The sequence below is a fragment of the Dermacentor andersoni genome, chromosome 7 (assembly GCF_023375885.2).
Source record: "Dermacentor andersoni chromosome 7, qqDerAnde1_hic_scaffold, whole genome shotgun sequence".
Lineage (NCBI taxonomy): Eukaryota > Metazoa > Arthropoda > Arachnida > Ixodida > Ixodidae > Dermacentor > Dermacentor andersoni.
This window is the reverse complement of record NC_092820.1, coordinates 34,631,004-34,658,142: the sequence shown is the minus strand read 5'-3', so window position 1 is coordinate 34,658,142 and position 27,139 is coordinate 34,631,004. Positions and strand designations below refer to the sequence as shown.

The 27,139-nt window shown below is 46.4% G+C and overlaps 1 protein-coding gene across 1 annotated transcript; it reads left to right on the top strand.

The window, feature by feature from the left end:
- The first annotated feature begins 1,364 nt into the window (after positions 1-1,364).
- Positions 1,365-26,625, top strand: LOC129385919 (PC-esterase domain-containing protein 1A-like). Its single transcript, XM_055073081.2, has 6 exons — positions 1,365-1,507; positions 1,576-1,655; positions 6,447-6,667; positions 17,454-17,667; positions 23,058-23,227; positions 26,424-26,625. Exons 1-6 carry the CDS (start codon positions 1,432-1,434, stop codon positions 26,623-26,625), a joined length of 963 nt encoding a protein of 320 aa, XP_054929056.1. The 5' UTR covers positions 1,365-1,431.
- Positions 26,626-27,139: the final 514 nt, after the last annotated feature.

The window sequence follows — 27,139 nt, the reverse complement described above, 5'->3', positions numbered from 1 at the left end:
AACTCTCACCACTGTTTCAAAAGCAATCAATGCCGCGGAGATCCAAGGTATGACACGCTCTCGCACGCGCACAATCACGCGGCCATGCTCTCACTTTCCTGCCAAAAACACACACAGTAAAACCATTAATACCTATTAGTGTTGCCATCTCCAAGCTACAATTTAAAGGGTACAAACACTCAACGTCCCACCCGGCTTCACGTATTGAAGCACGTGGCGCGAAAGGACGCTCTAACCATCCTGCAAAACCAACTGTACACGAAACACACCCGCGCACTATTTAAATTACTATTTAAAGGCTAAAAAATCAGCCAATCAAAAACAGAAGCAAGTTCGAAGCATGCACAAAAACTTATGATTTCGTCGCCGCCACGGAACCCCGAAAAGCACGTCCATTCGCCACAGAGGTATGGTTTCAACGCGCCCCCAGTAGGCGAGCGCCGCAACCAGCCAGCAAGAATTCACCCTATGTTACCTCGTCGGGCGCGCAGGCCGCAAGAAAAAGCGTGCGCGTCGCGTCTCTAGCTCAGCCGTGCCTATTTCTACTATCTTTTCGCTGGCGCCGTAGTGGGGCTGCAAACGCAAGACACTATCCGCAAACGCAAATCCCTATTCGAAAGCTCTTCACTCCTGCGTGCCTCCAGGCTAATATCCGCAAAGCTCTTTGTGGCCCTCATTCTGAAACTCACTATTATTGATAACAGCGGTTTGTTTTCACGCTACAGAGGCAGCGCTCCGCTGTAAGAGTGGTTGGATTGTTGACGATACGCTGACGATACGGTGATATGTTGACGATACGGAACACTACGAATGCCTAATTCTCCACTGCATCAATAATTTGCTACTCAGCCCCATGTGGTACGTGACGATGGTGGTGAGGAAACGCCCATTCTGTATTCTGTAACTGTATTCGCGTCATCCGTAAGGGAGGAATCAAAGAATGATTTCTTGAACGTGTAAATAACTCCATTATTAGTTGATACGCGTATATTCAGGTTGCACGACAACTGGTATAAGGCCAAGCCGCGATCATCATCAGCGTCATAAGAAATATTTTACGTTCTTATTTATTGGGTTGTTTTTTTTCGGATTTTCGTGTGTGTGAGTGATACTCACGCCCGCAACAAAATTTTTTTTTCATCTTGGATTATATATTTATTTTACTTTTTGTGTTAGTTATTTATTAACCAAATTCTTTTATTTATTCAATCATATTACCACCCCATTAGTGGCCTATACCCCATAGTGGGTTTGTGCCATTGATTGAGGCTTCATCATCATCATCAATGCGCTTCCGAAAGCGTTCGAATGAGTCTCACGCACTCGTCCGCAGAAGAAGACCGTTGGAAGCTGTAGTATGCTTTTCGAACTCTGCATTTTTTGTACGATGTCTCAGTCTGAGTTCTGATTTGTGTGATTTCGCGCCTCGTAATGCCACACGTATTCACCTGTGAACGCGTGCGTTCGCTGCTAAGGTCAAAGCGCCTTGTATTTCTGGGATGCTCAAGTAAGTGCAGGCGTTCTACTTCATTTTCTTGTAAATGTGCTAAACTTGTTCTCTCTTCGACCTTCCAGACGTTCGAGCCATTTACAAGGATCTAATCTGTTTGTATCATAGGAATTCGCTCATCTCAAATGATTTGCTCAAGCAAAAGGTATGCGGTTTCAGTTACACGTTAATTCAAACCCAACGCGTTGTTGCACGTTCCGATGCTATAGCGGATGTAAACGTAAATGATTTAGTGCGCCACCGTTGCGTTTTGAGAGCGCATCAGCGTATCCTTTTTTTTGCATCATCTGTGGTTTCGTAGTCGCGAATTGGCCTTAACGAAGCGCATGTAACTGCAGCGCCCTTCAAATGACGTCGTCTTACCGGCCATCTTCCCATAGCCTAGCAGCGCAGCTTTTGCAGCAAGTTCTAGGGCCGTATTTGCGTAAAGGGTTTTGTCAGAGACATCTACCCTACTACTGAGCCGTTAAGCAGCCGCTGCCACCGTTGAGTTCGGGCGCATTGTGATTGATTAAATGAGATCGCTAAGCATCGGAGTAAGAGAAGCGGTCCATTCGTGACTTCTTCAATTGGCTCTGCACATACGATCTGTACGACGTGAGATGCAACGATCACCTGCGTTCGTTAACAAGTTTGATAGCTCATTCAATTCATATGCACTCGTGCTTCAATTTCCAGTATTGATCAAGAGACGCTGCATTTCTCCAGTCTTACAGGTGCAGGCAAGCCTCGCGTAAATGCGAGTTTTCCAGCAAGACATGCATTTGCGGAAGGACTACATGGCAGACTTTATGTGTAATTTTCCAGGATAGCTCTTCAAGTTTCAATTTATGATAGTTCAGAGTCGGTTCATGGAGCGTAATGATAATCTAAACCAACCTAAGGGGGCCTGCACTGACGCCATCTTGGCCGCCGTGTTGGACAACCACCAGCACGCGATGGGAAGCTGTGTCTATAAGCGTCTCGCGCGGTGGTTTTATCGGTCCTTGCGTGGATCTGGCGCAGACGCCAGTAGTGTTCCGACCGCGTCCCTGTGAAACTGAAGCAGGTTACGCGCTTCTGTGAACATGCTATACTGACGTCATCCCAGCCGCCACGTTGGAAAAACAGCGCGGTGAGAAACTGCGTCCGTGACGTCATGTCAAAGCTGTCTTGGTCTCCTCGCGACGAGAGCCGGCGAGTGGTTCGTCGACGCAGGCAAACTGGCGCTCTACGAAATGAAAACGCGTGAAATTTTGCGAGTTACTGCGCCTATACGGAACGCGATACCCCTTGCAAGAAGTGTATAGGCCCTGGGAATCATAACATGTAGCGTCGCTGATTATATATCAAGTCGGCGTGCTCTAAAGCTAACGTCACTGAAAGCGTTCCTTCACCGCAGCATGGCACAAGGGGAGGTATTCTGTAAATGTCCACGTAGTGGACATGTCCATTTCGTCTGCTGCTGAAGTGCTGATTGGCTAGGGACACCTGGGTCCTTCTGACGCGTACCCCAGCCCGGCCAATCAGAACATCAGCAGCAGACGAAGAGGACATATCCATTAGGTGCAAACTTACAGAATACCCCTCCAGGAGCTTTTTTAGATTAATCGCCTTCGCTTACATGTAAAAAGAACGCTGATGGAAGGCGTGCCGTCCATGAAATGCATATCTGCTGGCTTATTATCATGTCACTACACACAAAACGGTTTAATCTAGATCGATGGATCGATTATTTGATAAGCTGGTGGCTCAATATGACTAGAAATCTTTTTTTAGCAATAGTGTTTCCGGCTGACCTATATGACAACCTCGTAGAAGTGTTCCAGAATGTAAAAGAAAGTGCTACCCGAACAATACATGTCAAACAACGTAAGGTGGATAACAAGTGGATGTCGGTCTGACATACTGCTGCAATAAAAGAAAAAGGCTTACTTTGCGTGCCCCAAATTCTGCAGAGCTACACGTAAAATTTAAGCAGTTGAGAAATAAAGTTACTGCCATAGTCCGCTCCGCAAAGCGAATATATTTTGGAGACAAATTTCAAGCTGCTAGTTACATGGTCGTTAATTAGGAGCTTTTGAGGTGCTAATACGCGAGCTAATATAATGAATTACTTTCCGTCCAGTTTATCCAGCGGCAGACAGAATATTTCTGATCAGTTTAACAACCACTTCTCTCCTATAATTAGAAACAAACTTACAGGTAGATCTGCGCACTTTGCATCACAGCATTAGCGAATCGGCATATCTGCCTTCAATTTTTCAGGAAGAGCTAAGACCGCTTATGTTCAGTTGAAAATGTAATAAATCTCCTTGAATTGACGGTATTTCCAATAATGACTTGCGCAGAACATATGAATATATCAAAGAGGTTTTGCTAGCACTACTCAATCGCATAATTTCAAGTGGTGAAGTAAAACTGAAAACAGCAATAGTTATACCTCTTTATAAATGTGGTGCGCGTAATAAAATTGAATATTATCGCCCAATTTTAATTCTACCTTCTATTGGCCAAATACTAGAAAAACACTTATTATTAACGATGACAAGCTTTCTGGACGCCCACAGCATTTTGTCGGCTAGTCACTATGGCTTTTGGCCCGGCAATAGCACTCAGACCCTTCTGTAAGATTTCTCCGATCAGTTGAATATAGCTTTCGATAATAATAAAATTGCTTGTGCTCTCCTTCTTGATTGTAGCAAGGTTTTTGACAGTGTTCATAATGGTCTGTTGTTAAATAAGCTTTTCTTGTTAGGATTTCGGGGTGCTTTCTGGTCGTTGTTAGCAAATTTCTTTCGCGGTAGGCGTCAGGTCGTCTCAGTTGGGCAAGTTCGCCTTTTCCATTATTATAGCTGGAGTTCCGCTTGGATCCATACTCAGCCAGTTATTATTTAATATTTTTGTAAATGACCTCTATAGCATGATACCCATCTCTCTTCATGAATACGCCGATGACACGATGATCGTAACTTCTGCCCATAGCTACTACGATGCGATTGCTTCTTTACAGTCTGCTGCCACAAAAGCTATGGACTGGTTTCGAAATAACCTAATTGATATAAATGTATCTAAGACGCAATTATTCTGCTTCCATAATCCTTTGAGGAAGGTAGCCCTTGATTAGCCTCTTCTTTTGCATTGTTCAGATTGTTTATCTTGTTCTTGTAGACCATTACAGTACTCATCTGTTGTAAAGTATCTTGGTCGATATCTTGACAGCAACCTTTCTTGGAACAGCCACTTTTGCTTACGTTTGCAAAAAAACTTCGCACTGTATCATATCTACTGTACAATATAAGATATGACATGTCCTTATCGGTAAGGAAAACAATAATGCACGCTTTAGGCTACAGTCTGCTGCGGTATGGACTAACAATTTACGCGCACTGTGCTGTTTGCTGGCACAACAGAATAAATGCAATACTGCACTCCCTCTCTGTGTCAGCCTGAATGCTGACACAGACCGTTCTAAAATACTTTCTATGCCGAATTTCAACGATCTTTTAATGCAAACGGTTGTTTTAAAAACTTCTGGTCCCCCCCCCCAGTGAATTCCTAGTTCTGTACACTTATTCCCGTTGCTTAAGACCCAGGGTCTCTTTTGGAGGCCACGTTGTTCCACAAGGTACGGCACTAGACCTCGCGCCCATTATATTCCAACCTACTTCAATAAATTACCCCCCAGCATCTCCGATGGAAAAACGAAATACAAGGTAAAGAGCCTGCTAAGGCGTATCTATTTGTAAAGGCGTGCTTGCTCCTTTTGTTTACCGTTATTGCTTGTGTTCGTGCATGTGATTGTGGAATTACTTTGCACCATGAAGGTCAGATTGGTGTTTGATTATGTTATCTCATGGTCACTTTATTCACACGCATTGCTGCGTTTCTGTGTTTAATTATTCTCGATGGAAAGTCTTTTATTAGACACTGTATAAATTAAAATAACTTTCTTTCTGATATGCTATACTCGAGTTCGCTGCTTATAAATAATCTATTAATGTACTGTGTAGGCATTTGCTGCCTGCCAGGCTCTGCCGCTCAAGCCTTCAAAGGCTTTGGCAGGCCTGCATGAATGTACTGAGTTTATTATTGGAAATAAAGGTATTATTATTATTATTATTATTATTATTATTATTATTATTATTATTATTATTATTATTATTATTATTATTATTATTATTATTATTATTATCGTGTGTTACAGCAGCCCCACCCAGCCAGGACTGTTTTCTCAAAGGCAGTGATATATGGTTTACACAATGGTTGTACTTGGATCTTCAGTCATACCTTAAAAGGAGTTTTATCCGTTGCATGCACAGAACGTCGACGTATTGTTATGTTGTCAGCGTTCAGCCGGTAGCTCCAGCGGGAATAAGAACCGATGGACTCGATTTTTTGTTAGGATAAAAAAAACGAGCAAACGAAAAACCATACAAAGCAAACAGGCAATGATACCCGAAGATATGGGTTTGGCTTGTCATTTCGCTTTCCTATATTATATGTACATTTTAGTTAATACGACACTTCATTCAGCCCATGCATTCCCTGGCTACGTATTCAGTTTGATTACTTAAATGCTTGGGTTTTATGTGCCAAAGCCATGATCTGATTATGAGGCACGCTGCAGTGAGGGACCCCGGCTTAATTTTGGTCACATGGGGTTCGTTAACCTGCACCCAGTGCACAGTATACGCGCGTTCTTGAATTTCGCGTCGCACCGAAATGCAGCGGCCGTGGCCGGCATTTGATCCTGCGATCCCACGCTTATAGCAGCGCAACACCGTAGCCGCTAAGCCACCACGACGGCTCATTCTCGGTCTGCTCCGTTGGAATTATAACCAGCCGTGGACGTTGAGTGACTGGTCCTTTCTTTTTTTATGAGTGGGATGAAAGCGCTTGCTTTGCTGGTATGTGTTTGAAAAATGCGAGAAGAGACAAGAAAACTACCTTTCAGATGGAAGAAAGTTATGATGGAGATTACCTGGTAAACCATGGCAAGAAATACAACGGCAGAGGTTACCTCGAAGAGCGCATATTCTGTGATTCAGAAGTAACGATATACTTTTACTTTCTGACCAAGATCTATAGCCAGTATGTGGAGACGATCATGGCACGCATGGCTGATACACCGCCGGACGTTGTCATCGTCAGCTCGTGCCTCTGGGATATCACGAGGTAATTTGCACGTATGTTGAGTGCCAATGTGAAAGGGAACAGTAGATTTACGATTAAAGCCGGCAATTTTTTTCTTCTTGGGCTGTAATCGAAAAAAAAAACGTAATCAGGAAGATTTTTCAAGCCGAAATAAATAGCAGTTCTGTCTTGTGTATTTTGACGAACCACGGTTTGAACGCCTGTTCCCTTTGATATTTATGCAGTGTGTGCACTTGCACGAGTGCGCTGTCTTCGCAATACATTTTTGATTACTTGTCATGCTAGTTAGAACATCTTGTCTGAAGCCTTTTCTTCTATGTCATATGTAACTCTGAGATGGGAGATCACACAAAAGTTTGACTTATGCACTAGCTAAAATGCACAGGGGGCATGAAAAGTATGTATCGTAATTGTGGAGTCAACAGCACTCTTTCATTGAGTTCTTGCTAGGTGGCGCCACAATACTGCGTTGGAGTGAACGCAGAGGCCTGGTCGAGGCACAAAGTACGGACACCAAGTGCCAGTATATCGCGTGCTAGACTCGGCGATTAATGTATGTCAGCTTGTATTTCAGCAACACCAAGTGCAAGAGCGAGAGATGAATTTCTTACAGTTCAGTCATCCGAATACAAAGACCCCAATTTTTTAATGAGTAATGTGTGCGTTAGGCACTGCTGAACATGACCGTGATGTTCAGATGCACGATTCTGCAGACAGCACTTAATAGTTTTAGCTTGGCAGCTTCAATCTAAGTGCTTGAGAATGGAGAAATTGTTTTGCTCAGCGAACACTGCGCCTGCATCGAAACAACGCCTCTGAAGCGAACAATATTGATGCATTATATACCGCTATGAATTATACCTTATTTTCTAGTAGGACTTTTCCGAAACCCTCTTACACATTGTACAAGTTTTACATATATGCTAGCAGTAAATTCACATATAAAATTTTTCGGCTTTAAATGCTCCAACGAATGCAGCTTAAAGAACTGCGATGTCTGTTTTGGTGTTACGTGACGTATTGGCAAACGTCGCGCTTTGATGTTTTTTTAAACTTGCAAATTCGTGAATTTTCACAAAAAATGTTATGCCCTAGCTTAATGAAAACCTTGTTGCCTATAAGGCTACTAGAGTGTAAAATTTCCTCTCAAATGCAGCAAATTTTATTACTCCGTGGTTGTCTCGGAAAAGCCCTTCTACGTTTTTTGTTGCGTGTATTTGAATTCGGAAATCGTAAGTAGCCCCGAGGTAATACCTGCCTCTTACTCGACATGGCAGGGAATAATTTACTGTATGCACCGCTTCGCTTTCCTAGCTTAAACATCTTTAAAGATTTGCTTCTGGCAAAAAGTCCAATCGCCCCTTGTCAAGTGCGTCGCATGACGTGTATTTGAAGATCTGCCATGGTGCCCACTACATAGGCGAGGGCAGATAGCATGCACAACTGAACAAACAAAGATGGATAGACAAACAAAAGGAACAACCTAGAGAACAAATTAGCTGCGCAATAGAAAAGATACCGTAAAATAGCATGACGGAACCATGATACGACACAACGGAAACAAGTTGGAAACATTACATGTGCGCGAAACACTTGAATACCAACCAAAGAAGTTATATGATAGCAAATATAAACACGAAAAAAAGCCACGGTTAGCAAACTTTCGTTATAATAAGTCCTTAGCTTTCCTCGTATTTTTTTTTTTTTGGTCATTACGGCTCGGAAAGATGAATAACAGTAAGTGCAATGATGTGCTATGATATAAAGATGAGATAGACATCACAGACACAACAGGCTCCAGTGTTCAAGTCTATTCGTTCCAATTTTGAATGGTGCTTATGTTTGTCGCTACACATTCGTTAGCTTTTTAATTGGTTAATATTACCCTGGAGTGCTTGGTAGAGCCATGTCATGGCATCCAAACAAGTGCGCACCGAATAAAAACTACTAGGAACCAGACGTCTCGGCAAATCTGGATTCTTGCTCCGGGATCTCGACCACGGTGTAAGAATAGAACAGCCTATTCTTACACCGTGATCTCGACACTAGAGGTGGTGATGGTGGTGAAAAACTTTTATTGCTCTCAGACGAGAAGCACATGGAGGCACGCACATGGGCCGGTCCTTAAGGGCCCGGCCCTTAATATACTGGGTGGAATCCCTAATACGGGACCCCAGCGGCGTCGGCCGCTGCCCGGGCGCGCTCGACCAAGGCCCTTTGGGCCTGCAGGTCATAGCAGCCGAGCAGGGTCGCCCCCCAATCCTCCCGAGTGAGGGGCAATAGCTGGGTTAGATGGGCAGGCCCACACCATGTGGTAGATGTCCGAAGACTTCTCCGCACAGTGCGGACAACTGCCCGTGAAAGAACGATCAAAATGTTTGAGTGCTGCCGGGCACATCAGAGTGTTCGTATAGAGACGGAGTAGAAGCCGCTCCTCCGTCTTAGATAGACCTTTACTCGGGCGAGGGTAAAGGCTATGGCCAGATTGATAATGCAGGACAATGTCTTTAAAAGAATACGCGGGATTGAATTCATGATCCTGATCTAGGGGGTCGAGAAAGGAAGCCCGGAGAGAGAGCGCGCGGGCGGCGGCATCGGCTGCCTCATTACCCTCGAGACCCATATGAGCAGGAGCCCATACTATGTTCCGGTGAGCGGGGTCCCCGGTGTAGGTGCAACATTGAAGTAGTCGGTAGGCTAAGTATGGAGCCCAGCCTTGCTCGACGTTCCGACAGGCCCCTCGCGAGTTGGAGATAATTGTTTTGGAATCAGAGTGGGTAGCAGCCAGTGAAATGGCGACCTCCTCCGCATGAGTTATGTCGCGGGCGCGAAATGTAAGCCCGTTAACTGTTTTGGACTGGTGGACGACTGCGGCCGTGTACCATCCTCCATGGTGGGGGCCGGAGGCGTCCACGTAATAAGTGCCGGGTTTCGACCCACAATGGCGGCCCAGGGCTTCCGCCCGCGGCAGGCGCCGACCATTATGGTCCTCACGTGTCATGTTGTTAGGAAGAGGGCGTACGTGGAGGGCGCATCTCCACTCGAAAGGGAGTCGTACTCGCTCATCCATAAGGGTGGTGTGTTGGATGTGTAGTCGGGCAAGGAGGCGGCGACCCGACAGTGTCTTAGAGAGGCGTGTGTATTGGTTAGTTATGTGAGCCTCTCGGAGCTCCCGGAACGTGTTCACCATGCCTAGACCCAGGAGTCGCTGGTTGGAGGTGTTCTTGGGGAGATCGAGGGCTCTCTTAATAATTTTGCGGAGGATGACTTCGAGTGCATCCTCGTCTTGTTTCCGAAGGTGGAGGTAAGGAGTCGAATATAAGATTCGACTGGTCACGAATGCATGCGCCAGCCGCAAGGCGTCTTTGCACCGCAACCCCCCGCGTTTGTTGGAAACCCGGCGGACCATGCGGCCCACCTGGTCCCCCACCTTACGGAGCTGGGCCAGGGTAGTGTTCGACCATCTATGTTGATCAATGAAAAGCCCCAGTACCCGGACTTCAGTGTGTTCAGGAATTGGTCCTGTATCCAGAAAGAGCTCGATTTTGGCTGTACACATTGGTGAGGGGCGTATGTGTACAAATTCAGACTTTTGAGGGGAGCATTGCAGGCCATAGTGGCGAGCATAACGGTCCACTATGGTCGCCGCTTGTTGCAGGTTGGCCTCAATGTCTCCGAGTGAGCCCTGCGTGGCCCACAGGGTGATGTCGTCGGCATACAGCGCATGCTGCACCCCAGCGACAGCACCCAGTTGGGCCGGCAGGTGCATCATAGCCAGATTGAATAGGAGAGGAGACAGCACTGCACCCTGTGGTGTTCCTCTGGTTCCAAGTCGGAAGGGACCGTGTTCAGTGTCCTGGATTTTAATGTAGGAGTCACGGTCTGTCAAAAATTGCCGAATGTATCTGAACGCGTTGCGTCCGCAGCCGGTTTGTGAAAGATGGGTGAGTATTACCTCGTGAGTAACGTTGTCGAAGGCCCCCTTCAAGTCTAAGGCGAGTACGACCTTATCGTTGTGGGGGCATTCGACCGGGTCAAGGATGTCCCGATTGAGTTGTAGCAGAACATCCTGTGCGGACCTGTGCGGGCGAAATCCGAACATGGAGTCTGCGAAGATGTGTTGATTTTCCATGAACTTGGACAACCTGTCACGCACCATCGTCTCCATTAGTTTGCCCACACACGAGGTGAGAGAGATGGGGCGAAGGTTGTCCGTGTTGATGGCCTTGCCAGGTTTGGGAATGAAAGTGACCAGAGCGGTTTTCCAATCGTTGGGGAGTGGCGCGTCCCCGAGCCAGATTGAATTGATGTAATCCAATAAGGACTGGTAGGCCGGGTCGGGTAAGTTAGCGAGTACTTTGACTGTAATTTTGTCCCGACCCGGTGCTGTGCCACGTTTCATTTTCGCCAGGGCTGCCCGCAAATCGTGGAGCTGGAACGGCTGATCCAGCTCAGCGTTCTCCGAACCTGCATAAGAGTACGCCGATCCGCAGGGGTCCTGGGTAGTGCACAAGTATTGGTCCCGTAACTTATGCGCTAGCTGAGTTGTGTTGCCGTGAAAACTGTGTATGGCACGTTGTAGATGTTTATGAGTTTCTGTGCGTGTCTGCGTTGGATCGATAAGGGCGCGGAAGAGCCGCCAGGTATTCCTGCTGGACATCTGCCGCGCCGCCATGTTGCAACGATCCACCCAGTTGGCGTCTGCGAGCTGGGCCGCATACTCGGCCGCCCGCTGGGTGAGCTCGGCAATTCGAGCCTTAAGTTTGCGGTTATGCTTTTGTCGGCGCCACCGGCGGACGAGGCAATGCCGCGCTTCCCAGAGGTGGAGGAGGTGGTCATCCACGTCCGATACCGCCTCGGAAAGCTGAATTTTGGTTTCGGTGGAGCGAAGGCTAGAAACCAATTGTTGGGACCATGACTGGTAGCCTTGCTCGAGTATAGATGTCGCTGTGTTGTAATTTTGCCTAAACTTGGACCAATCTGGGAGTCGGGCCTGTGTTGTGGGTTTTGCTAATGGCTTGGTCCGAATTGTAGTGTTTAGGATGCAGTGGTCGCTACCAAGGGTTTCCTCTGTGTTGACCCAGTCAGCACACTGAATGTTGCGGGTAAAGGTCAAATCCGGACATGTATCCCGTGTCACGGAATTGCCTATACGGGTTGGGTGGACGAGGTCCGTGTGAAGAGTGAGGCCCAACGTTGACGCAAGCTCCACCAACTTGCGTCCCCGTTTCTCTTCACGCTGGTACCCCCAGACTTGACTGGGGGCGTTGAAATCGCCAACAATCAAGAGGGGGTCCCGACCCGCAACTCTTAGCGCACGACTAAAGAGGTCGGAGAATGATACATTGGGCAATTTGGGTGTGCAGTAGACATTTAGAATGTGCAATGGTGAGTCCTGTTTGCGGAGGGGGAGGAGAGTCACCATTACATGAGAAAACTCAAGGTGGAGGTCTAAGTCGACCATATTTGCAGTATAATTTTTATGAACGCATATACAAGACGAGGGGTCCTGCTGAAACGTCGTATAGTTTGTTAAGGTGGCGCCCCTTCCTGGCTCTTTAAGGGCCACCACGGCGGGCATATGCTCAAAAGTTGAAAAGAAAAGCCGAAGGTTGGCCCGCTTAGTACGAGACCGTAGTCCTCGGCAGTTCCATTGAGTTACAGTGACAGGATATGCCAATTTAGATAAGAGGGAACGCCTACACCGAGGTTGTCCCGCCATGTTCGGATTTAGGGGTTAGAGGAGGGAAGGTAGGTGTCCCGGAGCCAGCAACCAGGGGCTGAAATTCAGCTCCTGATAGGGGGCAGCTGTCCTCATCATCTTCCAGATCAATTGCTCGACGCGACGATTTGGCAGGCCGGCCGGATACATCTTTAAGAGGACCGGCCCTGCGAGACGTGCGGGGGAGATTCGCGACATGTTGGGCAATCATGGTAGGAAGGGCCTCCATGACCTTGGCAATGATGCGTTGCATTGCCGTCCCGAGAAGGGTCTCGAATTTGGCGTTAAGACGGGCTTCAAGATTGGCCACAAAGGCATCCGACGTCACCAGCGCCGCCGCGTCGCTCTCCATGACTTCTGCTAGGGGTGCAGATTGGGGGGGAGCAGCGGTTTTAGCTTTTAAGGCTTCAATTTTGGCAAGTAGCATCTCGTTTTGGACCCGGAGAGATGCTACCAAGTTGTGAAGCTCGGCGTCAGTCGTCGAGCTAGGGGAAGGAGAACGTGGTTGGGAGGAGGAGGCAACCCTGCCCGAGCCGCTCACCTGTTTTCCTTCTTTGACCGCAGTTGCCCAGGCACCGGTCTCGCCTTGGTCTTGGGCTTGCTTCCCCGATCCGCCGTGTGGGGGCGGTGGTGGCGCTTGGTCGCCCTTAGCGTCACGCCCGCTTGGGGACGCTTGCTTCTTGGAGTTGGTGATGTCACCGCGGGGAGCTGAGTCACCGCCGGTGGCGCGATGCTGCTGACCTGGCTTCTTCCTCGTCGCGCCAGGTTTTCCGCCCTTTTGGGCGGCCATCTTGGTGTCGAGGCGGTACTTGCCAGTACAGTCTCTGGAGTTTGTGGCATGGCCGCCACCACAAACACACATTTCGGATTGCACTCATGAGGGGCCCGCAACCCTTCCACGAAAGGAGCCTGCAGTCCACACAGGCCGCACTTGTCTTTCATTGGATTTGGACACGAGTCTGCTCTATGGTCCACGGTGCCACACACACCACAGGCAGGGATAGTGCGTAGGTAGGGCTGCACTTGGACAATCTTCGAGTTGTAGTTCACTGTCCGGGGCCTCACTTTTCCGGCAAAAGTCAGGCGAGCCTTATTGGAGGTTCCAAATTTACGAATTTCTAAGATGATGCCATGCCTCCACTGGATGCCGTCTTTCAGAGTTTCCCCTGTTTCTTGATTTGCCACAGTGATGACGCCGTAGCAAATTTCTTCGCCATTTTGCTTGAGATGGCCCCGCAGTGGCACGTCTCCCTGAGCCGCTTTGATCATGAAATCACCAAGCAGGCGGTCCGCCACGTAGGCGTTCTTGGTGCTCGCAATGAGTAGATTTTGCTCGCGGGAAAAGACGAAGCTGAGTTCCGCCGCCATTTGCGGTCCGAGGTAGGCACGCAAGGCCAGGCCCAGCTCACCATATTGGAAGGCACTCCCGATGGCCACAGCGGCTCAGGGCATGATGATCACGACGAAATCGTCGGATTGGAACTTGGGGAGAGGTTTGGGCCTCCATGTTGATTTAAGTTGGCGGTCCTTGGCCACACGCGAGACGGGACCGTGCTGAGGTGAGGTCGACTTGCCGGTTGTCGTTGTGGCGTCTGCCGTCAATTTGGCGTTCCGGCGCTGAGAGCGGCTCTCAACGAGACGCAGGAGATTTTCGTTCCGGAGCTGGTCCGATGTTGCCGAATTGGGTTCCTTGGCTTGAGGAATCGTCGACCAGGCCATGGCCTCCGGGTCGTAGCCGCGTTGAGGTGGGGAATTCGCCATGTTGGTGCGGAGAGCGGCTTCTTCCACGCCGGGTGCCGGTGCAGCCGTTAGGCTTAGCGGCGGCGCCGTCAAGCACGAGTGAAAGTCCGCTCTAAATTGGCGAAAAATTTGGCCCACCTGGATGAAAGTGATGTCCCTGTGTGCCGGGCAACTTGCTGCGTCCGATGGATGCAAAATTGGCAGGGTTCGACGAATTGGTCCGTGGCTCCTGTCGAAAAATGACGGAGCCGAGGTGACATGCGTCCGATCACTTCACTCGCCGGACGCGGACCCCACAAGAGGTCGCGTGCTGGGCCGACGCTGAGCAAAGGGCCTGGCGTCACGGAGCGTTTCCTTGCCAAGGCTGGATGCGTGACGTAATGCCTTCTGCCCTGGCGTTTTCCTTCCTCCATGTGAACACCTGCTGCCGCAGTAGCGCGCCAAGTGTTGCGCGAGAGGATGCCGCACGCCAAATCACCCTCGCTATCTGTAGCCCGTGTTACACACGCGTTCCTTGTCCACGCAAGCTCTCGTCTGCCTTCTAGCTGCGCCTCGGTGAGGCCGAATCAAAACGCGCCGAGCGTGTCAGCGCGCTCGCTCGCCCTCGAGGAGCTCGTAACCGATCAGCGGCGTTCAATTGGAGAATGACGCTTTCGCATTCACAACTCGTAGGGAGTACTTAGGTGTCCTCGGATTTTTGAGTAAGTATATGAGGAAGTATCATTGCTATCTCAGCAGACAATCAGAATTGTCATTACAACAATTAGTAATGGTTATAATAGTCGTAGTTGCCAATATTGCATAACAGCCTTTCACGTTACTAATGGTTTGCGGCGGCATCACGCAATGATGCAGCGAGGCCTGAGTGCGAGAGATAGGAGGTGTCTTTGATCACGGAGAAGAGAAAACAAACAGAAAGTAGGTTCTTAATGCAGCAAACACAGCTGCCTGCCGCAAGCATGCTGACCCGTTCTTTTGGTGTTTTCGTTAAATTCACTAACGTTTGGCAAAACCTCCACTATCACGCACCAAGCGAACAGCCAGGAAGCTATAAAATCTAACATCTCTATAACGCACCTCTCTTTAACTAATCATCTTAAATGACGAAGTAAAGAGATAAAGTTCTTTGTGGATATGGGCATATAACGAAGGTATTTTAATGCCATGTGTAGCTTCAGAATAACCTTGCGAAGGTTGGGCGATCGTTCCCCACCGGCGGCAAGTTGTTTTTTCATCCACTTTCATTTCCATTAATTTATCGTTTCTTTATTTCATTTTTTAAGCAGAAGTAATTTCCCCTATGTTGTCCTTCGTGTCAGTGTTTCTTGGCTTTTTATGATATTTTGCATATTTGTGCGTCTAGTGGGCGATGCACTACGCTATGGTCGCGGCGCAAGGTGATGTGTTGCGTTGTGGTTGCGGGTCTCGGAAATGAGTTGTTTTGCTCGTGTAGTCGTAGGCAGGTTTAGATCTCCAACTTCTTTTACGTGACAAATACGTCATGTTTTGTGACGAAGAAGGACATGGCTTAATTTTATTTCTAATTAGATGGCGCATTCTTAATATATTTTGTTCATATGCCACGCGCTACTCTTTGGTAGCGAATGCTAACTGTAAGAGGTCTCCCTAGCCTTTGTAGTGTGTGCTGTACATGAAACCTCTACAGGTGCGTAATAGCTTTTCAAGCGTGCCCTTATCACCGACAAGATTATGTTCTCATTTGTACGCCTGTGTTATTGTGCACTAGTTATTATCTTCTTCTGGATACTTGATTCTATTGTTTGCTTGTCGATTTGTCACGTTCGCTGTGCCTTGTAAAAGTGGGCCTGAACCCTCGTCAAGGGAACTAGCTTCCACTATTTGTTCGGGCCTCGTTCCAAATTTTCTTTGGAAAATAAACATGATTTTGAATTTCATAGGTCGCGAATATGGGCCGCTATAGCGTAAAGCTGTTACAAACTTTTCTATTCCAATTCTGCTATCAGCCCTCCGCAATTGGTCAAAAACTTTTTTGGGCCACTCCCACTTCACCTGTCAGTCACGCGACCTCATACAAAGCGCGATAGCTCCCCATCTGATATGACGGGCACAGTCTAATTATACATGGTTGGACCTAGCAAAAGGAAAATAGTTATTTCTGGTTCGATGCCTTATCGCCATTAGCCCTCGGCTAATGATCAAATCTTTTCGGGCTGCACCCACTTCACCTGCAGTCACGCGTTGTCACCCAAACCGCGAAAACTTACCGCGTCAAAGAGACGCGTACGCGTTAAAGATACATTAATATGCCTAACAAAACTGAGTTTTTCTCTGAATAGCCGCAGGCTGCCCGTCCCGAATGGAATAAAAGATGGTTGCCACCAATGGCACTTTCGGCACGTTTACGACCTCACTCAGCCAACTTTTCTTTGCATAGGATCCTATTAAGCGGCATTCTTAACCTTCCGTTGCATGCAGCCGCGATTTTCGACCAGCCACCGCAAGCTAAGTAAGGGAAAGCGGACCAATTGCAGACGCTGGCATCACCCTCTTCATCTGGTTATCGATTTTCAGTGCACTGGCTCGGCCCCATATAATCCCTCTCCACTTGAGCGTGCTCCTCGCCTCTTATCAACCAATTAGATAAGACACGCCGCTCAGTGTATAGGCAATGTTATTCGTTTTTAAAGCAAACAAAAGTGACCTCCTATAAACGAGGATAGCGTTTTATTTGTCTGTTTAAACAACCCTGCGGGTCACCGCCCGGTGCTTGCTTCGGTGGTTACAAAAATTTGACGTCAGGAGAATGGAATAAAACGTATTGGAATAGATTTACGTTATAGGGCCCATGGTAAACACACTGCTTGTTTAAATACATCGTCTAGATGGTGGAATTAACACATCCATTTGCGGGAACAAAAGAATAATCTTTTGATGTTCGATATGCTAAAAACAGCTTTCGCTTGCATCTTGGAATCTTACCTCAACTCGTGTTATTCGGAACGCACTTTACGGAAGCTTTGCGTGGCCCGTGAATGCGCACACTGGTCTGAATCGGATCAATGCCAAATTTCTCGAAAGGTGTCGCACAAAATACGATTACACGGGGGACATTAGGCAGTATAATAGCAAGAGCTTGGTCGCGCAACCCACCGCCCCGTTCCAAAGGGGACGCTCATACCATCCATCCATCCACCACTTCCATCTAGTTCCGCAAACATCCGACTTTGTAGCGGGAATGAATATTTCAAGTTATCACGCGCGAAATAATATTGAAGAGGATTGGAAGTAGTGTGCAATTATGTTCGTGGAGAGTCGGGAGAACCTGCGGTTGAAAAGTTAATGGCGAAGCGCACTTATTCACAGGTGGGGACCCATGGGCGTCGACGACTACAAGAAAAATCTGCACCGATTTTTCTGGAGACTTAGGTGCGTCCTTCCCCAGAGTTGCCTCGTGATATGGCTCACTGCAGCTCCGCTGTCCAAAAACATTCGCGGTGGATTTCTGGTGCCAGAGCTTGATTTCCTCAAGTATTCACTCAGATTTCACGTCAACGAGGCCAACTACTTCTGCAAACAGGTGTGTGTGGTCTCGTTCAAATTTTGTTGGCGCTGCCCAAGCGAAATCACCGCCTGCATTTATTCGCCGCTTTATTAGGTTGCGCACGTGGCCTTTCCTTGCAACTGCGGCTTATATAATTGCGTCTCAAAGTTGTGAACTCCAATTGCGATGACGGTAATAGGTGACATTGTTTGTGCTCGTTTTGTTCTCCCGCGCCATGATGCATTTCAGCATTTTGCTTGTGTATGTTATCAGAGCCCCTCCCATCTGTAATGCATCGCAGGGCTCTCACGTTGCAATAAATAAATAATTGGCTTCATTGGGCGCCAACCATGCCTCTCGTGCCAACCGTCTGCGATAGTTCATTCTTCTGACAAATCCCACTCACCAAGCCTCTACGCAGTTGTGTTAAGCGTTTGCTTCTCTACGCCGATGGAGCCCTTCAACCAATGCACCGTTGTTCTGAAGAAATGCGAGTAAATATGCCCTCAGCGCTGTGAAGACGAATTGAAAAGAAATACCACCAGGATCGTTTGTCTTTTCATCCTTCCTTGTTAAATAGAGATGAAACCGTAGAATAGGAAACAAAAATACTATACGTTAAATACTATACGTGATGTTCCAGATAACGTTAGCCAAGCTGCTGAAGAAAAAAAAAATGATTAAAGGAACATAGTGCAAGGTACCATTTTAAAAACTCGTTCGATTCTCAGAACGCTGACGACCGAACACGGTAGGTCTTGTAATTGTACTTTGGACCATTTTTAAATGTCTTTTTTTCATTGAACAGCTTGACTAATGTTAGCTGGGACACACGGTACACGCTGACGGGGTGGGCAGTGGCCACAGAAAAGGTAGTTACATAGTCAGACGTACAAGCAGTAGCGGATTGCAGCAACAGAGAGGAAGTACGGGCGTCAGAAATATCGGACGTCAGAAAAAAAAGAGATCTTAAAGCAAAACGAGCAGCTATTCAAGCAGAACTTCTGCAACTTAAGAGAAAAGCTTTATGGTTATTTGAAGGGCAGTTCTCCAATGTTGAAGCTAGGCAACGTTTTCTGCGACGATTAATACTGTCCGTGAAGCATTTATACATAAACAACAATGTCTTGCTGTTTTTTTTTTTCGATTTAGAGAAAGCTTATGACACAACCTGGGGGTACGGAATTCTTCACGATTTGGCTGAACTTGGCATTCGTGGCAGGATGCTAAACTGCCTAAAAGGCTTCCTGTCAAACCGTTCATTCCATGTACGCCTTGGTTCAACCCTGTCGAGAATTTTCATTTAAGAAAATGGAGTGCCCCAAGGGAGTGTTTTAAGCACGACCCTCTTTGTTGTTAAAATGAATTCAATCAGCAAAATAATTCCAAGGTCAATTATGTATTCAATCTATGCCGACGATCTTCAGATAGCTTGCACGTCCTTAAACATAGCAACATGCGAAAGACAAGTGCAGTTAACAATAAATAAACTTTCAACGTGGGCTGACCGAAATGGTTTCCGGTTTTCCCGACAGAAAACAGTGGCCATCCTTTTCTCGCCCAAACGTGGCCTACAGACAGATCCTAGACTATACCTGAACGAAGCGGAATTGCCGGTAAAAAGTGAACACAAATTTCTGGGCATAACTCTTAACAGAAAACTGACCTTCCTGCCACACATAAAGAACCTGAAGAAGAAAACTTTCCAATCATTAAACATATTGAAGGTGCTTTCACATAAACGCTGGGGGGCTGATAGGACCTGCCTTTTACACATCTACCGCAGTATAGTTCGCTCTTGCCTCGATTATGGTTGCATAGTATACAACTCAGCTCGACCGTCCTACCTGAAGCAATTAGATCCAGTTCATAACTCAGGTCTGCGCCTTGCAAGTGAGGCATACAGGCATAAACAGCGTATATGTCGAATGTAACGAACCAGCCCTCGCAGGTAGAAGAGCCATGCTCACATGTGCATACGTCCTAAAAACCCGTTCACTGCCAAAACATCTCTGCTACTCCATAGTTACAAAGTGCCCGTCTAAGCAGCTTTTTAACAACAAATCGAATGCGATAAGACCTCTTCTTCTCCCATTTCAAGAAATTTGCCAGGAATTAGGTATTCTAGACGCACTGCCTGATGTAGCCCAGAGACCCGAACCACTGCCACCTTGGCACACCTTTCCCTGTGTAGGTGACTACACATTGACACAATTTCGTAAAAAGCAAACTCCACGTGAACATATAATACAAGAATTTTTGGCGATAGACGAAAAGTACAAAGAACACACAGAATTTTATACTGACGGCTCTAAAACATCACTTTACGTCGGAAGTGCTGTAGTGCAAGATAAATGGGAAAAGGTAGTCCGGTTGCCTCATGCGCGTCAATTTTCTCAGCCGAATGTCATGTCATTTCGGTGGCTGTATCAAAAATAGTCGAGAAGAACATTCAAAAGAGCATTATCTACACGGACTCGCTGAGTGCAATCACAGCAATGAAAGCCAGAAACGTAAGGGAACCTTTAATAGGAAATATAATCCATAACATAATAACTGCTCAAACACAAGGACAGGAAATTAAGCTTTGTTGGATACCAAGCCATCATGGAATTAGAGGCAATGAGAGAGCTGACGTGTGCGCCGCTCAAGCCTGCCATAAGGATGTCAGTACTGTAAATATACCCTATGCAGATTGCATGAAGTTAGTAAAAAACAAGCTTAAAGAGAAATGGCAGGGTACATGGAATAGCGAAGAAAATAACAAACATTTAGTAAAACCTATTCTAGGAGAACGGAGATCATGCAGAAATCAGGAACGTTTTATAGAAGTAATTTTATGCCGCCTGCGCATCGGACACACACACCTAACACATAACTTTCTACTGACAAAACAAGACAAACCCTTATGTCAGAAATGTGGAGATGAACTCACTGTAAATCACATTTTATTCTCGTGCACACAACTCGAACGGCTAAGGAAAAAATATTTTACTGAATTTTAAAATGAACGCATTCCCTTCCATCCCAGTCAACTTTTAGCAGACAAACCACTTGTAGGAACATCATCTGTTTTTAGTTTTTTTTTTTTCTTTGAAAGACGCAGCGATTCTAAACGAAATATAATATATCACAGAACTACTAATTCTAAAAATTCTTACCCAGCTTTTCCACGCATCTTATGATGCACCTCACCCACTTTCTCAGTCCTGAGAAGAAGGCTGAGGTCTTCATTTGATTTGTTGGGCTCCTCAGAGTCCTTGTCCGGACAAGGACCTTCGCTGAGGATACCCAATTTTTGAAATATATTATACCATGTGTTTGGCGCATGATAGCCTGAGTTGCTTATGCGCCATAAAACCCAATACAATACAATACAATACGATTACTTCGGCAATACTATCGAGTTTGCTTGATGTTGTTGTCTAGCAGCCAATCAGCTTATCCGACTTTGGTAAACCAGCCAATCAGCGCGCGCCTGACAGCCGAGGCGATACTGTCGTCGAATACGCCCCCAGATCAGTGTATTCGAGAACGCGTAAACGAAGATGTTCAGTGGGAGAGTGGTGCATAGGGTGAGGAAGTGGTGCAGAAATCAATTTGCATATATTGTTAGACTGTCTGCGAGTATCCGTCCATCAGTAAATGCGGAGTCAGTAGGCTTCACCGAGGCGGTAGGTCTTTGAGGTCAGCAGGCGAAATGAGAATGTATTTACCTGGGTAAATTGAATAAAAAGATGGCTGGAAGATTGTTGTCGCGAAGGAAGCGATAATGCGTAATTAACAGAATTTTGAATTGTATAGCAAACATTATAGGAGTTACATGCACCAGTAAGCTTTAATTAACTCGGCTTTGTCCTTGGTGCTTAACAGCGTATTTCTCCGACTCGTTGAGGGTGCTCACGTCATTGCCACGATCATCTCTGCTATGGCAGGAAAGCTGGCAGCATAGTTTGTTGTTGATGACATGTAGCTGCTGTGAGGCACTTAACATTGCTGAAGTATTTATGGTTTTAATGTACCAGGTGCGTCAACTTACTCGAAGCATGCTTCGAAGAAACAACGAAAGCAAATTTATACTTATTTTGCATGAGCGAAACTAATTGTTTTTTTCTTAGCAACCTCCTGGAGAAGCCTGCGGTGTTTCTGTGGTTCTCATTGATTGAATAATTAGTAGTGGGTAATTAACATTGTTTCACAACATTATGGTCTTAATATTGATGCAAGCTTGGCAGACTACATGTAAAAGACGTCTCAGTTCCTTTTTTTATTTTTTATTTCTTGCGGCGCGTTACCTTCTCTTATCACGCTTAAGGGGGCACGAGGCACTTCAAAAGCTTTTTTTTTTTTTATTTTTCAAGGAATCGGAATGAAATTCGCAGGTAATGTATTTTTACGAGCTGATTTCAAGAATGCAATTATTTTTTTCTATGATAAGTATTTTTGATGATATCCAACACAGTGTGTTCTTTGTTTGGAGACTAATTAGCTGATTAGCAGCAATTTGCACGACAACGTACAACGCACGGAATCTATTGTGAGTGTGGTAGTGTATCGTAAGCTATAAAGTCTTGTCTTGTTTTAGTCCATCTTCAATCAAAGTTATTAGGTTGTCAAACTTCGTCATAAACAATGTCCTTACTGATATTTTGCTATCACCAACGTGGGCATTTTTTATGGCTAACTTTGACAACCTATAACTTCGCTTCAAAGTGGCCTACGACAATCATTTATAGCTTACGTCACACTATGTACATTCACAATCGATTATGTGTGCTGTATGTTACCGTGCAAGTTGTTTAGCTAGGTAGGTTACAAAAAAAACATACTGTTTTGAATATCGTAAGAAATATTCATTATAAAAACAATTAAGTTGCATTTTTTAAAACAGCTAGTAAAAATGCATTCACTGTGCGAATTTTACTCAAATTGTATAAAAAAAAGTTTTTAAAGTGCCTCGTCTTCCTTAAAAGGAAACCGGCAATACTATTAAAAAGCCATTGCGGCCCATTTGTTGTATGCCATAGCGGCTTTCCTTATTGCGGGAAAAAAAGCTATGCTAAACGCTGCATGTCGTAAAGAATTCAAAGTGATATATCTTTAAATACATTACTCCACTAAGCCTGCATTGAAATGGTAGCTATAAAGTTATTAAGATTTAAATATAATTACTACTCGCACTTAGTAGAAGCACAAGAAATACTGGCGGCTTCTTCAGTAGGCGGCCAACACACAGTTGGTCTCATCCACAAAGAAGGCTTTGCTATTTTTAGAGATGCTCCATTATAGCTTGTATGTCCGTTATATATAATGACTCTGATACCAAAGCAGGCATTCAGCACAAGCACGCTTTAAAAATCACAGTTGTTTCTTCATATCAAAATTGTTTACATAACCTGATAAGTTCCTTTTGTGGGTAATTACAGACCGCTGCGAAGTACGGAATTGACGTAGTTGACATTCACTACTACCTTCGCATGATGATTGAATACCGAGCTGAAGACGGTATTCACTGGCATCCTATGGCGGTGCGTCTTTGCACCAATCTCACACTGACGCACCTTGTCTTGTCATGGGGCAAGCAACTGCCTAACAGGCAAGTGATCTTAATTGAATGTTTGCGCAGGCATAATCGCTGACATGCCAACACCGGTCTTCATCCCAGTTATCTTCATCATGAAATAACTTTGTCCTTCATGAAATCACCTTGCAATATAAAAAAAGTGCTAAAGTTAGGAAAGTGATTTGCCATTGACGGCTACTGTTCTCTTGTAGTTGCGATGGCTACAGGTAACGTTTTAGGCAGCGTGACAGGTTTCACGTATGCCACCAAAATCGTTTGGACGCATAACGCCGAGAGCAGCGCTACTTTTAAGTGTGTGTTCACTTTAAGTAGCGGCAGCTTTAAAAAAGTATATCGCACAAATAACTTTGGTTGTAATATTGCTCAAGAGTATTTTCATCGTATGCAGTACAACGCAGTGAAGAACAACGTTCTCTGTACCGTCTTCTCCATCATAGCGGTCTAGAGCGCTGTAACCCTGTGCTGTAAACAAATTGTAATCTGTCGTGTAAACAAATTGTAATCTCTACGTGTAAACGTAGAGATTGTAATCAATCTCTACGTTTAATCTTTGATGACATTGCGGCGACGCGAAACAACGAAGTCACGCCAATGCTCTGGGGTGAGAACTTAACTCTTTATTACGCGCACTTAGGCCCAGAAAAACGAGCAACACAAAAAGTCACGTGCAACAGCGCTGAGCAATATCGCCAGTCTTCGATTCTCAACTCTCAGGCCAAGCGCGTCCGTTATAATGTTATTGGGCCGAAGAACGTAAAACTATTCCAATAAGTTTTTATTCCAATCTCCTGACGTCAAATTTGCGTAACCGCGGACGCAAGCATCGGGCGGTCACCTGCAGGGTTGTCTGAACAAAGCAATCATATGCTCACCTCGTTCACAGGAAGACACTTCTGTTTGCTTGAGAAACGAACACCATTACCTGCACTTAGCGGTTTGTCTTATCTAATTGGCTCATAAGAGGCGAAGAGCATGCTAAAGTGGAAAGGGATTCGATGGGGCAGAGCCACTGCACGGAATGTCGATAACCGGATGAAGAGGGTGGTGACGGCGTCGGCGGTTGGTCCGCTTTTAACTTGCGGTTGCTCGTCGACAATTGCGGCGGCATGCAGCGGAAGCTTAACAATGGCGCTAAAATGGATCCTCAGTAAAGAAGAGTTGGCAGAACGCGGTCGTAAACGGGCCGAAAGTTCTCGAAAACGTTGCACTGCCGCGCAAAATGTTTTATTACACGCAAATAAACTCATGCACTCGGGCAGGGGCGAGTAGCCAGTGCCAGAGCGAACAGCGGCAGCCATATTTTATTCCTTTCGTAACAGAGCAGCCTGCGGCTATCCAGGGGCGCTATAACGCAAAACTATTCCAAACTTTTCTATTCCAATTCTGCTATCAGCCCTCCACGGTTGGTCAAAAACTTTTTTCAACCACCCCCAGTTCACCTGTCTGTCACGCGACGTCATGAAAACCGCGATACCTCCCCATCTGATATGATGCGTACCCACTTATTATGCATGATTTGACAGAAAAAAAGAAAAAGTGTTATTTTTTATTCGACGCCTTTTCGCCATTAGCCTCCGGCTATTGGTCAAAAGTTTTCGGGCTGCCTGTCGGGCTACATGCCTGTCACGCGATGTCACAAAACCGCGAAAACTCACCACGTCAAAGTGACGTGTACGCATTACAGATGCATTATTATGCCGAACAAAACTGAATTTTCTTCTGAATAGCCGCAGGCTGCTCCGTTCTGAAAGGAATAAAAGATGGCTGCCGCCGATCGCTTAGGCGCTGGATATACTCGCACCTGCCGGAGAGCATGGGTGTATTTGCTCATAATAAAACTTCTTGCGTGGCCCTGCAACGTTTTCGAGCACTTTCGGCACGTTTGCCACCTCATTCTGCCAACTCTTCTTTGCGGAGTGTCCCTTTTAGAGTCATTCTTAAGCTTCCGTTGCACACCGCCGCGATTTTCGACCAGCCACCGCAAGCTAAGCAAGGGAAAGCCGACCAATCGCAGACGCCGCACCACCCTCTTTATGTGGTTATCGATTTTCAGTGCACTGGCTCTGCCCCATCGAATCCCTCTCCACTTGAGCGTTCTCCTCGCCTCTTGTCAGCCAATTAGGGACGACAAGCCGCTCAGTGTAGGCAATGTTATTTGTTCTTTAAGCAAACAAAAGTGACCTCCTATGAAAGAGGAGAGCGTTTTATTGGTGTGTTCAGACAAGCGTGCGGGTGACCGCCCGGTGCTTGCGTCGGTGGTTGCGCAAATTTGACGTCAGGAGATTGGAATAGAAACATATTGGAATAGTTTTACGTTAGAGGGCCCCAGAAGAAAATTCAGTTTTGTTCGGCATATTAATGCATCTTCAACGCGTATGCGTCACTTTGACGCTGTAAGTTTTCGCGGTTTGGTGACGTCGCGTGACAGGCAGGTGAAGTGGGTGCAGCCCGAAAACTTTTCACCAATAGCTGCGGGCTAATGGCAAAAAGGCGTCAAATCAGAAATAGCTATGTTTGTTTTGTTCGGTCAAGTTACGCACAACCAGTGTGTACACGTCATATTATATGGGGACCTGTCGTGGTTTTCGTGACGTCGCGTGACAGACAGGTGAAGTGGCGGTGGTCCAAAAAGTTTTTGTCCAATCGCGGAGGGCTGATTGCAGAATTGGAATATAAAATTTCGGAATAGTTTTACGTTATAGCGCCCATTATTTCTTCTTAAGTAATCGCTGCTGCCCATGTTCATTCGAGAGGGCAAACGGCTATTCGCAAGACTCCTACAATCTAACCACACACGCCTCATTTGCAACACTGGTTTCTTAGGTATTGAGGATCTCACAGAAGAGCCGCAATGTGGCGATCGAAAATATGTGGTTTCGACATTCGTGCGGTCTCTCCTTGAGCCCTGCGAATTGAACCTGCGAGGCTGGCTTCGCATATAGGATTTTACGGTTAGCAGCAAAGCGCTCCATAGCCCTAATCAGGTATGATGGGAACTGTGCGCTACGTCATGCAGTAATGTGCACAATCTCGGCGGCCCCATCCAAGCTATCACTTGTTCCTATGGCTGTGAATCTTCTTGCTCTATGGGTTAAACAGCAACTCTAAGGGTTTAACAGCACAGCACCGGACTATCCAAAATCTATTTCACTCTTTACATCACGGGGCATCTAAATCTCATTCGCTTATCCATTTTCTTCTGCTTCAGTGACAGCTTCCTCACTATAAGCGAGAAACAATATGGTTCAAGCAATGCCAATGACGTGTCCGAGGAAGAAGGGGCAGAATGCAGCTATCTTTATGATGAATTGTCGCAGAGCAAGATCTTTGGAAGGGAAGTAACACCGCAAGAGGTAAGCTCTGTGCACATCGATCATGTGGAAGCCACAGTCCATTGCAAGGCAGCATGAGTGACCCTGTAATCTTTTGCATTCTAGTGCTGGTACGATGACGTCTTTGATTATGAAGAATTCGCTATGACACAGGTGAGGCTGTATACACGTCACTCGTGTGTAATGTTTGGTGAGAAATATTAGGGAGTTATAGCTGAGCGGCTTTATGAGCCAGCAGGCAAGTGCACGTGGAGACGGCAGCGGAGCGCCGCGCGAAAGGATGCTTTAGCTCAGCGATCACGCGCTCGGTCGATCGGAGTAGTGCTCCTCTATATATACATGTACAGGGACACTAAAGCAGAGCGCTTTGCTGCGCCATCTATCGAATAAGGTTAGAGTTACAGTCAAAAGATCAGTACGCTCGCTTCAGGTTTTCGATCACGCTCACCCACTTCAAATAGTCGCCAAACGGTCTCGTTGCTGGAACCACTCGCAGGATACAGAGGTCCTCTTCAGTCTGCAGGCGAGCCACTGCTGCGTTTGAAGACGAAGCCGACGACATGCCGCTGTTCCTGCGGGTGGTCGGCACGTT